At 29.0% G+C, this 13811-nt stretch overlaps 2 protein-coding genes across 5 annotated transcripts in view; one reads left to right on the top strand and one right to left on the bottom strand.

Annotated features, from left to right (window-relative positions):
- LOC126864477 (formin-like protein) overlaps positions 1-8318 on the top strand; it is a 32551-nt gene extending 24233 nt beyond the window's left edge. For 2 of the 3 annotated variants that reach the window (XM_050615847.1, XM_050615846.1), the window contains exons 9-17: positions 329-445; positions 529-769; positions 900-1171; positions 1295-1562; positions 1641-1768; positions 1842-2286; positions 2688-2962; positions 3091-3204; positions 5370-8318. In XM_050615847.1, the coding sequence (XP_050471804.1) occupies positions 329-445; positions 529-769; positions 900-1171; positions 1295-1562; positions 1641-1768; positions 1842-2286; positions 2688-2962; positions 3091-3204; positions 5370-5582 (2073 nt within the window). In that variant the 3' untranslated portion in view covers positions 5583-8318. Of the gene's footprint in view, positions 1-328; positions 446-528; positions 770-899; positions 1172-1294; positions 1563-1640; positions 1769-1841; positions 2287-2687; positions 2963-3090; positions 3205-4455; positions 4555-5369 lie in introns of all 3 variants that reach the window. The other variant, XM_050615848.1, reaches the window with a different exon arrangement.
- On the bottom strand, positions 5636-13810 carry LOC126864488 (guanine nucleotide-binding protein subunit alpha homolog). 2 transcript variants are annotated; one of them, XM_050615895.1, is made up of 6 exons: positions 13589-13810; positions 12584-12844; positions 12451-12501; positions 12124-12341; positions 11937-12054; positions 5636-11823 (listed from the first exon to the last, which is right to left on the bottom strand). In XM_050615895.1, exons 1-6 carry the CDS (start codon positions 13808-13810, stop codon positions 11752-11754), a joined length of 942 nt encoding a protein of 313 aa, XP_050471852.1. In that variant the 3' UTR covers positions 5636-11751. The 2 variants fall into 2 exon arrangements, with proteins under 2 accessions (XP_050471852.1, XP_050471851.1); XM_050615894.1 differs by having other exon boundaries at positions 5636-12054.
- Between the last annotated feature and the right edge of the window lies 1 nt (position 13811).

Here is a 13811-nt window from a genome sequence, read left to right as displayed (position 1 = left end):
TTCTGTCGGGATAATTCCAAACGATCGAAGTTTTATGATCGAAATTGTTGCTTTATTTAATAGAAAGCTACAAACATTTACTGTATAAAAAGAGACAACGAAAATAATTTCCCGAATATAAATTATAAGATACCTTTATTTTTATTTACTTGATTGATACAATAAAATCGTTCACAGTATAATAATAAATAATTGTTTTGATCTCTGTGCATATTTATATAATATTTCGTGTATAAAACGTACTTGAAATTATTACATGTAGTTAAAATATTTAACGACCTCACTCCTAAACATGATACTATCTTCATCTGATATAACATTTTCCCAGGTTCAAATCTCTGCGTATCTAGATAACGTATTTGATGTAGCTGCCTTAATGGAAGACAGTGAAACTAAGACTGCTGCGTTAGAAAAAGTAGCTGAATTAGAAGATGAACTTGGTCATGTAAGTAGTTTCTTTAAATTGAACTAGCCTAAATAGCCTTACTTAAACGATTATTTACTAAACATTTGATATGTTGAAAATAGGCGCACGATAGGATGACAGAGTTAGAAAGAGAATCGCTTGCAAAATTAGCGGAGTTAGAGACTGAATTAGGTGCATTAAAAGTGGAATACGCTGATGCTGTGGAAGCTCGTCGATTGGCCGAAGAAGAACTCACAGCCTTGAAAAGACAAAAGCAGGATTCTGCTCGAAGGCAAAGTGTTTTAGAAAACAAAATTATCGAATTGGAAACGCTTACTGGCACTCTCACGAAGGGTTCTTCAGGTTCGTTAAAACTCTTTGTGTATTCTACTATCGTAATTTGTTTTAAAATCTATCAATAAATAATGCAGGAATAATAAATCGATCAAAAAGTAAATACTAGCATTTAACGTATCACTTTAAATTTGTACAGCCAATCTTCGGAATGGAAGCGCAACGAGTCCCGTCAGTACATCGGATAACGTCACATCCTCTACGCTTAATTCGACCCCGTCTCCGACACTGGAAGAACCTCCTCCATCTGCCCCAGCACCACCTCCACCACCACCACCTCCATGTCCACCACCGCCTCCAATGGCACCTCTTTCTCCTGGAGATCAAAAATTACCTCCACCTGCACCTATACCTCCACCACCTGCTGGCATGATGCAAGCACCAGATGGAGCAATGACTATTAAGCGAAAGGTATGTTTTTCTTATTAAAATCTATATATGCAACTGTTGCATGATTCTCGTTCTGCGCAATTTAGTATTTTTAAATTTCCCACGAATATGCACATAAATATTTACAAAATTCTTTGATTCCAGGTTCAAACAAAATACAAACTTCCCACACTTAACTGGATCGCTCTGAAGCCTAATCAAGTACGGGGTACTATTTTCAATGAGCTGGACGATGATCGATTGCACAATTATATAGACTTTTCCGATTTCGAAGAACGATTTAAAATCGGAATGGGAAGTCACGTTGCTAATGGTACTAACGAAATAGACGGTCTTCAAAGCTTTCCTAGTAAAAGATTCAAGAAGCCAGAAAATGTCTCGCTCTTAGAACATACCAGATTACGAAATATCGGTATGTATAATAAAAATCTCAATTTCCTTTTTGAAAAGTCAAAAGACTGATCGCTCACCTTTCTGTTCCCTTTTATAGCCATATCGCGAAGAAAAATGGAAATGCCGGTAGAAAAAGTAATTATGGCAGTAAATGCTCTCGATTTAAAAATACTGTCGCTGGAAAATGTAGAATTGCTACAACGTATGGTGCCTACGGATCAGGAAGTATGGCTTATTCTCTCTTTCCATATAGAAATGTTGATAGTAGCTAACACACAGAAACTTTATAATGTTACAGATAAAAGCATATAGAGAATACATCATAGAAAAGAAAAATGTTAATTTGTTAACGGAGGAAGACAAATTTTTGATGCAGCTCGGTAAAGTAGAAAGGATATCAACGAAACTATCCATTATGAATTATATAGGAAACTTTTTTGATAATTTACATCTTATTACTCCACAAATACATGCTGTGATATCTGCTTCGAGTTCGGTTAAGAGTTCAAAGAAGCTAAGAGCAGTATTAGAAATTATCCTTGCCTTCGGAAATTACTTAAACAGCAGTAAACGAGGCCCAGCATATGGATTTAAACTTCAGAGCTTAGACACATTACTCGATACGAAGTCAACGGACAAGAGAATGTGCCTTTTACATTATATTGTAGCAACAATACGAGTCAAATTTCCAGAACTTATTAATTTTGAATCGGAACTTATGTACATCGATAAAGCTGCGACTGGTGCGTATATATGTTAATATTTTAATTATTAAATAACTATAATTGTTATCTTTTATTCAAACAAAACTGTCTTGACTCGCTATAGCTTTCTACTCCATTGTAATTAGTGTATTGACCAAAATTACTGCAGCTGCGAAGGAAGAACTAGATTTGAGTTGACATCTTACGCTTCTGGCAAGCTGGAGCGCGTTATCTCCCCTTAGATCTTCTCAAATTACTGTTTCGACGTTCGAAACACGTGTACTTATATTCAAACGTGATTAATTTTATGACCTCACTATATTTCTTGCGCCAAGAGTATATACCAAATGCCGTGTCTCGAATGTCGTAAATTTATCTCATTATACATATAATGTTTTTATTATTTTTGTATATCATTTTGTTTTCTTCACTCTTTTTAGTCTCGCTAGAAAATATAACTACCGACGTTCACGAATTAGAAAAGGGTATGGATCTCGTAAGGAAAGAATTTGAACTACGCGGTAAAGAAAAGCACAACACCGTACTACGAGATTTCTTAAATAATTCCGAAGAAAAATTGCGTCGTTTAAAATCCGATGCACGCGCTGCTGGAGAAGCATTCCGAGAATGCGTTGAATTTTTTGGAGAAAGTCCCAGGCAAGCTGATGCTAATACGTTCTTCTCTCTTCTTGTCAGATTCGCAAGGGCATTTAAGGTACCGTTTAACTTTTATACCATACATATACATATATAATAAGCTTATAACCAGAAAGGATTATTTTCAACTAAAACGGTCATAAAAAGCAAAACGTCAGAATACTACAAAGCAAAGTACTTTTACAGGCTGCGGATCAAGAAAATGAACAGCGTCGTAGATTAGAAGCTGCTGCTGCAGAAGCTTTAAACGCCTCAGAAGACGTAATAAAACGTAATAAATTAAATCAAAAGAAGCAACAGGTACGTTCTCCTAATTATTTATTTTGACGGAAATAAGAAGTTATAATTATTTAGCTTCGTTATTATTGCACGCTATGCATTTAATAGCTTATATTTATTTTCTTATTAACGAATACATTTTGTAAAACGTGTAGAGTCCCGCAAATATGAATGCTCTATATTTTCTTAGTAATGTTTCTTAAGATTTTATTTCATTATACTTAAATCTGTAAGTGCAATAGATATATAAATATTGAATGTTAAATTACTTATTCTTTCTGACCAATTATAACATGCTTTACTAACTGCACACTTACATTTTTAAATATATTTCTCTCTCTCTCAACATCAATGCTGCAAGATTTAATTTTATTTTTATTATTTTATTACATGTTATTAATTGTATTCCTATTATTTGCCTAAAATTTTTTACTGTGCTTCTTATACATGCAATATAGATATAATTCCTGCTTATACCGTTATAAACGAACATTGAACATGCATGACACTGCGATTAGAACATTAGCATTTTTTAATTTCCTTATGGAATGGTATGATGCTACTTCATCAGTTAAAACGTGTAATTTTATGCATTAACTCAGAAAATATCAAACAGATTTTCAGTTTCATATATATATAAAAAATTGATTTCTGTTTGAAGCTTTATATTTTTATATGTGTGCGATGTAAAATGGTAATTTTGTATAATTTCTTAAAAGCTTGCGCTTTCTAACATTACTTATTTATTATTCATATTCTTCTTAACAATTAAGCATGGTGGATCATTTCATAGAAAAGCTTACATATCATAACACTTGAAACATTTCTAAATTTTGTTTTTTTTTTATACAAAACGTGATACTAGAATCATCCAGCATTACAAAATACAATATTGTTTAGTGTCAATTCATCTCATTGTTATAACATTTTCCGCAAAATTTTTATTATCACACATGAAAAATACTTTTTGTATGGGGATATTATTTAGCTTTACTAAATGTCAATTAAGGAAACAGATTATTTTTTGGAAATAATTTTTGCAAATGTCAATGCTCGTGCGAAATAGAATTTACAAGGCATTTCTTTTCGCTGCATGTTGTGAGATAGCATGATATTTTTCAGGGATTATCAAATGATCATAATAATTTTGATTATTTCGAGAGTGCTCTTTTAGCAATTTTTTTCCGTTTCAAGAACAGACAGCGATGTCTATCAAAGTATCTCACGAACGTCTATTTTTCTTATTTGTTACATATTTATTTGGATTTAAAGTCACCGAAATTTTGCTGTAACACAAACAAGAGTCTGTTACATCGGCATCTTAATGAACTGGAGCTCAGAACGTAACAATATAGAAACAATTCACAACATGTAAGTCTGTCCTTACTCACTTCCTTCTAATGACATATTTTTAATGGTCGCATTCGCACATACACTACGCTTAGACAACACACATGTAGGTTTAGCTTCTATTACCATGCGAGATATACGTATTGAAATATCCAAAAACCATGTTCGAAAACAGTTCTTTTTTTATTTGTTTTTAATCGAAAATTTGTCACTAATTTCATTAATAAGTAAGAATTTCCCTTTCTACAAATATATGTAAAATTCTAATTGTTTTTGAAGAACTGTTTTCCAAATCTAGTGGTACGGACCTATATTCACTCGATTCATATCATTAACAAAAAATTAAAGAATGCATTGGCATGTGTTCTAGCTTGCATTGATGTTGCCTGAGAGAAGTCCTGTATTATCACTTTCCTATGCTACTGCCAAGAGTCTCATAGATAAACGCGTATACATTAACAATATAGCTTAATTCTATAGAATTAAACATTAAATTAAATTTATTTATAATTTATATCATGTAGGAGAAACTCAGCTGTCTATTCGTGATTAGAATTCTAATATATTAATTAAAAGATCTTCCATTTCAGCGATATATGTATAAAAACTACCTTTAGAAAATTTCTCTGTTCGAGAAGTTTGAGGAAAATAGGGAAAGCTCTTTATTAATATGTTTCGATTTTATATTAGATATTGTTTACAACGTTTAGTAGTTTTGTCCAAGTAACGATATAAAAAGATTCGATGATCGCAGCAAGATTAAAGAAGCTAACTTTTTAATATACATATATATATCACTGATCTATCAGTAATAAAAGATTGGTAATTTGATACAGGACGCTGTGATAAATGAACTGAAAAATAAGACAAGATTAGTTCAGGAGAAGAAATTGTTGCAGCAGGATGAAGTGTATAACGGTGCTCTGGAAGACATTCTTCTTGGACTTAGATCAGAACCATACCGACGAGCGGATGCGGTTAGGCGTAGCCAACGCAGACGTATCGATAATCATAGGCTCTCTCGCACTGCCGAAGAACTAGAACTTTAAATCTGTTCCATTCAGTGTGTTTCTTATTTTAGGGAAAGCAATTTGTTTTTGAAGAAATAATTTTCACCACATTTCTTGCGTTAGTACATCAACGTTTTCACGTAAAGCTCTTTCAGGAAAGTGTTAATTTAATATTTATAACCTCCTACCAAAAATTACAACATAATGTAATTTGAACGCTCGGCGAATGTACATTTACCAGAGCGTCTGAATTTTTTCAACATATTTCGCATTCAAAAAACGAAATAATTTAAAAATTTCATGTGATAAACTGCTTGTAAACTACTAAGCATGAAAGAGTTGCGCGCTACATTATCGAGCCAAAATTTATAAATAATAAATGTACAGTAATGTCCTGTTAAGACGTTTGGATCTGAGAAGACTGGAATTAATGAATCTGGATTCATCTCTAATGATCAAACATATACCGAGAAGAGACGTGAGAAAGAGGGAAAACAAGTCTTACGATAAACTATGAATCATCACATTCTAAAAATGAAATTTCCAGAATCTTTTTTGCTGTTTCTCCATAAAAAGGATTTTAAAGGATTTGAAGGAATCTTTCAGATTAAAATGAGTCTAAACATTGATGCAGTCGGGTTATTTTGAGTTAAATAAAATAATCAAGTTAATAACACTCGAAGTAATCAGGAAAATCTCATCAGTGCTTTGTAGCCTTTTACACTGAGAAAAAGGAAATGTTATAGAAACTTCGTGTTTTATCAATCGAGGTGATTACTCATTGTTTAGCAGCTTCGAATGGCAGTACCTTCATGATCATCTCCCATTTACAACTTATTTAATGTATTTATCTAGCTCGAGAAATGATGGTTGTTTTTTTAGATATTGACAGGACATTACTGTAACATGGTAGAGTTGTAGATATAATAATTTAAAGCAAATATTGGAATTTGATATTGAACTATTCGTACATAAGTCACTTATACGGTGCTATAAATTCATCGAGATCCAAAGGAAAATTGAATTTAAAATGTGAATCATGACATATTCAACACACAGTAACAACATAATAATGTTCTTCTGTTTGTTCAATACGTATTCTTTCTATTGTACAAATTTAGCGAACGTAACCATGAAATACGTTTGCAAAATATCATAGTATGTAGAAAATTGAGCAAAGCACATTTAGGAAAATTATACTATTATTTTTGCATTGTTTTTTTTATGAGTACTACCTTTAAGTAATTGAACATAAAAATTGTTTCCATTGAATTATTGTTGATTGTTATATGCGTTTGAAATATTTATAATTCCAATTTAATTTGTATCTGTTAATCGTTTATTTGAAAAAGTTTCTAAAAAAATGAGAGAATAAAAGACGATGCAGATTCGACGGTAGTAATAACGACAATGAATACATACGAGAAATTTAAGTATACTTTTGCATATTTGTAAGACTTTTGGCAAGGTACAGTTCCCAATTAAATCGTAACATTCCATGGATATAAAGATCCTACAAACCTTAATGAAATTTCCAAGCGACAGAAATAACTATTTTGAGATAATTACGAAAGTAATACATTTACAAGTATAACGAATTCCAAAAATGCAAGCACTGCAGCATATTTTTCTCAAAGTTTGAAGGTCAATTCTTCGATACACAAATAACAAACACGCACAATGATAGTCTATATTTGATGTGAAATTTTTGAAAGAACTTTTTATTTTATTACGCACAATATCTAAAAGTAACACAACTTGTTACATTCCGCCAGAATTTCAAAATGCGCTCAATATTATGAATAGATACATAGTATGGATCAGTACAATCGCTTCTATTATAACGCATAAGTAAATAAAATATAAAATAAAACAGAAATATCAATGTAAAATACATCACTTGCAGCAACATAGCAAGAATCAAATTTATAACAACAACAATTAAATCGAAGATTATACGTGGATTGTAATAAAATTATGCGTTATAATTGAATCGAATATAGTAGCGATTTTTCACATTGTTTATTGCCATGCGATACAAAAACAAAATAGATATATAAAAGACTAAATATATAATTCACCCTTCAATCCAATTTTAAGATGTATTTGCTACAAAATTTTGGTAAAATTATACATAAACTTTCTATGCGCCTCTTGATGATTACATATCTCATGTTTTTTGAAAAATATATAATTATATTTTCACTTTTGTACGTTTTTAATATTAAAATATTATCGATTGAAAAAAGATGTAAATATTAGTGTAATATACGACATATGCTAATAGTTATAAAAAAATGTAATTACTAATTGTAGATCAATTGCCAATGTGATGTTTAAATAAGTGTAACATCTCTGTGTTATAAATATCAATTACATAATATTATTTACTGCGCTGAAATACAAAGAAAATTTGAAATACTTGCAACAACAAAAATTTATCTTATAAATTTTTAGCATAAATGTAAATATTGTGCATTTTATTAAATAAGTTATGCGAAATAGGCATGTGCTTTACTTTGTATAAAATTTATTACGAATAAATATACCAATGTATTGTATAAATACATATATATGTATATACATATATATGCAAACATAGATATATTTTTTTCGTATTTGTGTGCCATTTTGTTTAATACTGCACAGCATATTTTTATTTGTAACAAGCAGTATATTTTTCTTAAAACGTTGAAATAATTTAAACAAAAACGAAAAGAATATAATGAGTTGTGAAAAGTTCATTAAATAAAATAAACATTCTCTGAAGTTTTATTTATTGTTTATGTGAATAGACTACATTATTACAATATTGTATGTAAAATATGTCTATATACAAATATACAATATACAAAAGGCACAATATATCTACATTCTTTAGATCATGTACAGAAAAATACAAATAAAATTTGAATATACAAGTGACTATCTGTAACAAATAAAACAGCTTTATTGCTGTATATTGTAAGGTGAAAGTAAACTTTTAATTTTTTTTAAAATATTGCGCTTCGCATACAAATTACTTAAAGATTATCTGTAAATAGCTTGCAGTACATGGTTATTAATTTGTCAAGAGAAAAAACTGTTCTATATATCTATTTTAGTTAGTATTATACAAACTTACAGAAAAATATTTCATTATTGTTGTAGCCTATTGCGAGTATATCCATATGGTTCCTTGATAAATCACAATTAACGAGTTACAAATGTCATTTGTTTTAATTGATTACTTTTACATTTAAAAAAATTCCTTTTGTAATGACAAATATTTTTTATGATTTTCAGTAGATTACTATTTGTGCATAACATTAAAAACAATTTAAATATGATGACAATTAAATATGTAGAAATAATAATTGTCATTATAATAAATTTCGTTAGAAACGTACAAATATAGTAAACTATATATAAAGCTACTTCGCAGTTTTTGTTCGTTGTAATTATTATCTATTGTGTACGAATGCATTTTCATGATTTGAGAATGTAGGTATGCATTTAAAAGTACCTAATGTAAATATAATTACAAATTATAATAAAGTCAATTAAAATGTGTGCGCGTGTATGTAAAATATTGTTGTATCGTTAACAATATAGTAATCATAAGACATCTGACTTCCACTTTTTTGTGTAGACTGTAATGCATAAATTTGATCAAATTGAACAGATTAAAATAATCTCCGCATTTCTAGAAATATAAAAGATCACTGTTTTTTTCGCTTTCCGCGATACTTTATCACAAAGTTAGTTATTTTTAATATTTTTCATTACTACTTGTAATAGTTTAAAGGAAAACTTGTATAATAACTAACGTAAAATACATGTAAATGCAAAGAAATTGATATAAAATTCGATTAACTAATGCTCTCTTTCATAATTTCGTAAGTATCTTTGTTATATAATTAAACAAGTAAATGTTACATATATATCACTGCAAAATGAATTGTGCGTATTATGAAAAGTTTAAGTATCATGACAATTTTCTGTAATGATTTTATGCATTGTACTTATATAAATTCACAGGTAAATTTTTAATCGATGAAGTACCAAGAGTATTTTCTACAAAATATTTCTATAAAAAGTTACTAATATTATTCCCAATGAGTATCAGTGAATAAGTTTTGTATACAGAGAGACAAATAAGCTGTATAAAACCGTATTTTGAATTTACCAAATTCAAATCAAAACAATGCTTCAATGGAAGCAGTATAATTATGTTTCTATATTATAAAGATGTAATATAATTTAAAAGTATTCTAAGAATATCAATTAAAACCTGATTAACTTTATAGGAATGTAAAGTCAGCTACGAAAATATACCAATCATCAGAATTTCACAATAAATTTGCATGATATAAATCATACAAAAATTGAATTTTCTAACATTTTGTATTGCCACACTATATCTAAAATTTTTATATACAAACATAACAATATTAATTTTTCAGTTCCACTAGCTCCAAACACAAGTGATTCAAAATGCAATTTTTTAAATATTCTAAGTTTTCCAGTTCTCTTTAATACAAAAGATAATCAAAACAAAGATTTTATGTAATAAGTGACCAAGACAGAAAAATATGAAATAACTGTATACATGTGCATAAATGTAGTTTTAAAAATAGTTATAAAGTTAGATGTTATGTTAAACTAGTGGAAATAAATTATATAGACATTAGTTTTTAAACTCTTTGGTTTCATCATAATAATTATTACATAAAATCCTTGGTTCTAGTACTGCTTACAATCGTTTCCTCAATTCAGAAAGTTGTTCCCTAGTGTTAGAAAATTTGTAATCATTCAATTCTTATGACATGTATAATAAGAAAATTTCAGTTCACCTTCATTCATCAAATCTTTTGATGTAATTATTCTTTTGCAATTATTTTAATAATACAATGCCATATAATTTACAAAGTACGCGGGAACAAAAACTTGTATTAAAAAGAAAATTACATAATGATAAGCCATATGTTTATAAATTAATAAGCATAATTCTGGAAAATTGCTATCAAAATGAAAAACCAATTTTATTTCAAGATTTCTACAAGAAAAATAATAATACTGATCGATATATTTTTTCTTAAAGGAATAATGTCAAATTAAGGATCAGCTATCAAAATCAAAAGTTAGCAAACAAAATGTTACTTAATTATTCCGTACGAACTAAAACATTCATTATCGCGATTCTTTTGTTTAAATTTTTAAACCAAAAAGTAATGAACTATTAGAATTACATTAATTACTTAAATTACGGTTCAATTTTCACAATTTCTCAATGGAACAAAACTTTAATTCCTGAAAATACAAACTCAAAAATATAAAAGTACAAAATATTATGTTGCTACCTCGAAATAGTAGAATTCTGTATATAATCTTTAAATCAAATCAGGAAAGAAAAATACATTAAAATATTAACAAATTTTGCACATGGCAATTTGAACACAAACTGGTTAGTTTCATTTGGTTTATATGGCATGAATCTAGTATTTGGTTTTCTTGTTACTTAATATTCAGTGTTAACAAAGATATATTTTTAAAGATAGAGTAATTAATCTTAAGTATAAAATAAGTTACTTTTACGTTTGTGAGTTCTGGTTATGTGACCAGTATTTCCAATATATATGCTTTAATATAAAAGAGAAGCACTGGATTAAATATCTGTACAAAATAGAAAGATCTTAACTAAACTATTAGCAAACTGATCCTTTTTTATACAAACATGTAAAACCGTTGTTATCGACAATGTATAGAATACAAGATGCTATGTACAATATATTGTATATAATAGTCTTCTTACAACCCTTTAGTAATCAATATTCATCAAAAAGATGGAAATATATTATCAATGTATATATATATATATAGTATATAGAGCATTAAAAATTTTCAATTCATGTTTTCATTAGGCAGTTTTTACTTCCTTTGTTGTATAAAACTATTATGAAAACGTTTACTTTTCCGTTATAAACGGAAATAATCACGAGATTTACATTAATACAATATACATAATATATATTGTCTTACCAGAATATTCTTTCCTAATCGACATCTTAATACTTCTTTGACTATAATTTCACTTCACTATGTATCAAACACTAAATGTTGAATGCATATGTTTGGATCAAAAGTCATTTCACTTTTTATTCACATTTATCATTATTGGAGCATTAACGACTCGAGATTTCTATGCAAAATCGTGTCCTTGACAGCATTAAATACAACTTTTATGTTTTCTGTATCCACAGCAGTAGTAAAATGGTGAAAAAGAGGTTTCCTTGGATCCCTTTTAACAGATATAAACATTTCAAGTATAAAATTCTGCACATCCTTCATGGAATGTGAATCTCCTGTGAATTGTGGAAAGTACCAACGAACATTCGTATCAGGGGATCTTACTTTTTTGTCTAACAAATCGGTTTTATTTAAAAATAGAATGATAGACACTCCACCAAATATCATATTGTTGACTATTGTATCAAATATATTTTTCGATTCTTCCAACCGATTGGTTCTTCTGTAATATTAACAGATATTTTACATGATGATTCAATCCTCTTAGTACATAAACTTTAAACGAACATACCTATCTTCTAACAACACTTGATCAAATTCGGATGATGAAACAAGAAAAAGTATCGAGGTAACACAATCAAAACACTGGTACCATTTTTGTCTTTGTGATCGTTGTCCTCCAACATCAACAAACAGAAATGGAATATTATTAATTTGTATGACAAATTCTGAAATTCCTTTAGTTGCTTTTCTGCAATGTAATATATCTTGATGTGTAGGTACATAATCCTGTAAGTAAATAATACTTATAATAGGCTAAATTATATACATATATAAAAGTAACAAAATACAGTTTATAATTCATAAGAAATTAGATAATAAAATTAAATAATATTACCACTCTTGCAATCCTGTCAAGATTATCCAAGAAATATTGAACTGAATCACTCTGTGAAGAAAAAATATATTTTTAAAGCATCTAGTGTAACATGAAACATAATTATTGAAAAAAAAAGAAAGAAATATCTTACTAATTGAAATTCTCTTCTTCTATCAAAGGCTTTTCTGATCGATGCATCTTTCCATAAACTTTGCAAAGCTGGTACGTAATGAAGGAACAATCTAGCATCCAACACCATAGTATTTTCAAATTTCAATAACTGATAACCAATATCATAATTTTTAGAGTTTTCCCATGGAATATTTAACTTGTCACGAGCATCTACTAAGACCTTCATTCCTTTAATTATATTTTGGTAAATTACATGTTGATATTCTTTAATTAATTCAGGCTGAAACAAATGATTATTATAAATATTAGAAATTTATATAAATGTATTTTTTTAGAAACATGAAAAGCCATCTAAAGAAGCTTACATTTGAAAATCTATCTTTCATAAACAGTTTAGATACTATCCATTTCATATATTTGTAACATGTATGTCTAATGATTACAATTGCTATAAATGGTAAAACAAACAAACTGATAGAAAATGTTTAAACTTAGCAGTCTATATTTAATGTATACTTGTTGAACATTTCTTTCAAATTACGTTCATTTCAAAATACATTCAATTTTATAAATAAGGAGTAATAATTTAGTTCTAAAAATTGATCTGAACAGCAATTGATATGTAGATTTATATATTTATAATTATTTTCAAACATAAATGAATAAACAGGACTACAAACAAACTAGAATTCTTTGTTAGTGACAATACAAGTGACTAAAAATCATATTTCGTAGATTTTAAATGGAGAAATATAAACGTTATTTGTTTTTATTTCAAATTTATTGTCTCACATTTTTTAGCTATTATATTTTGGTTAACCACCTTTCTGTAGCGAGATATTTAAACAACAACTACAATAACATTGACAGAAGCTCAAATAAAATTACACATTTCTATGAACGAATTACACGTAATCCAAAGTTGAAACATTTTAAAAAATAACGAGAATATATTGTACGACATATTAGGAGGAAATTGAGCTAGGAACGAAATTGTCTTGGTGAGAAACGAAGGATGTCTCACCTCGAATTTAATTCCGTGAATAATTCGCATCTGTTTGAGGAATGTCGACTTTCCGCTCTCGCCTGCCCCGAGGAGCAGCAGCTTAACCTGTCGCCGAAGAGTTTGACGATCCTTCTCCAGCATTCGATCGATTTCTTGACTTTTGTAACGCTGCTCGATCTCCTCGGGGCTGAACTTGAACCGCAGGCAACAAGTACATGACCACGTTAAGGATCCCGCCATC

Source organism: Bombus huntii, chromosome 4 (genome assembly GCF_024542735.1).
Source record: "Bombus huntii isolate Logan2020A chromosome 4, iyBomHunt1.1, whole genome shotgun sequence".
Classification (NCBI taxonomy): domain Eukaryota; kingdom Metazoa; phylum Arthropoda; class Insecta; order Hymenoptera; family Apidae; genus Bombus; species Bombus huntii.
Note: the sequence above shows the minus strand (reverse complement) of the source record. Positions and strands in the feature narration are given on the sequence as shown.

What these genes read in the sequence shown, in the direction of transcription:
- LOC126864488 (XM_050615894.1), bottom strand. Translation starts at nt 13,810, where the DNA reads ATGGCGGGATCCTTAACGTGGTCATGTACTTGTTGCCTGCGGTTCAAG. An exon ending in TTCACGGAATTAAATTCGAG is followed by an intron (nt 12,845 to 13,588) that starts GTGAGACATCCT and finishes CATTTGTTTCAG; the next exon opens with CCTGAATTAATTAAAGAATA. An exon ending in GAAGAAGAGAATTTCAATTA is followed by an intron (nt 12,502 to 12,583) that starts GTAAGATATTTC and finishes TTTTCTTCACAG; the next exon opens with AGTGATTCAGTTCAATATTT.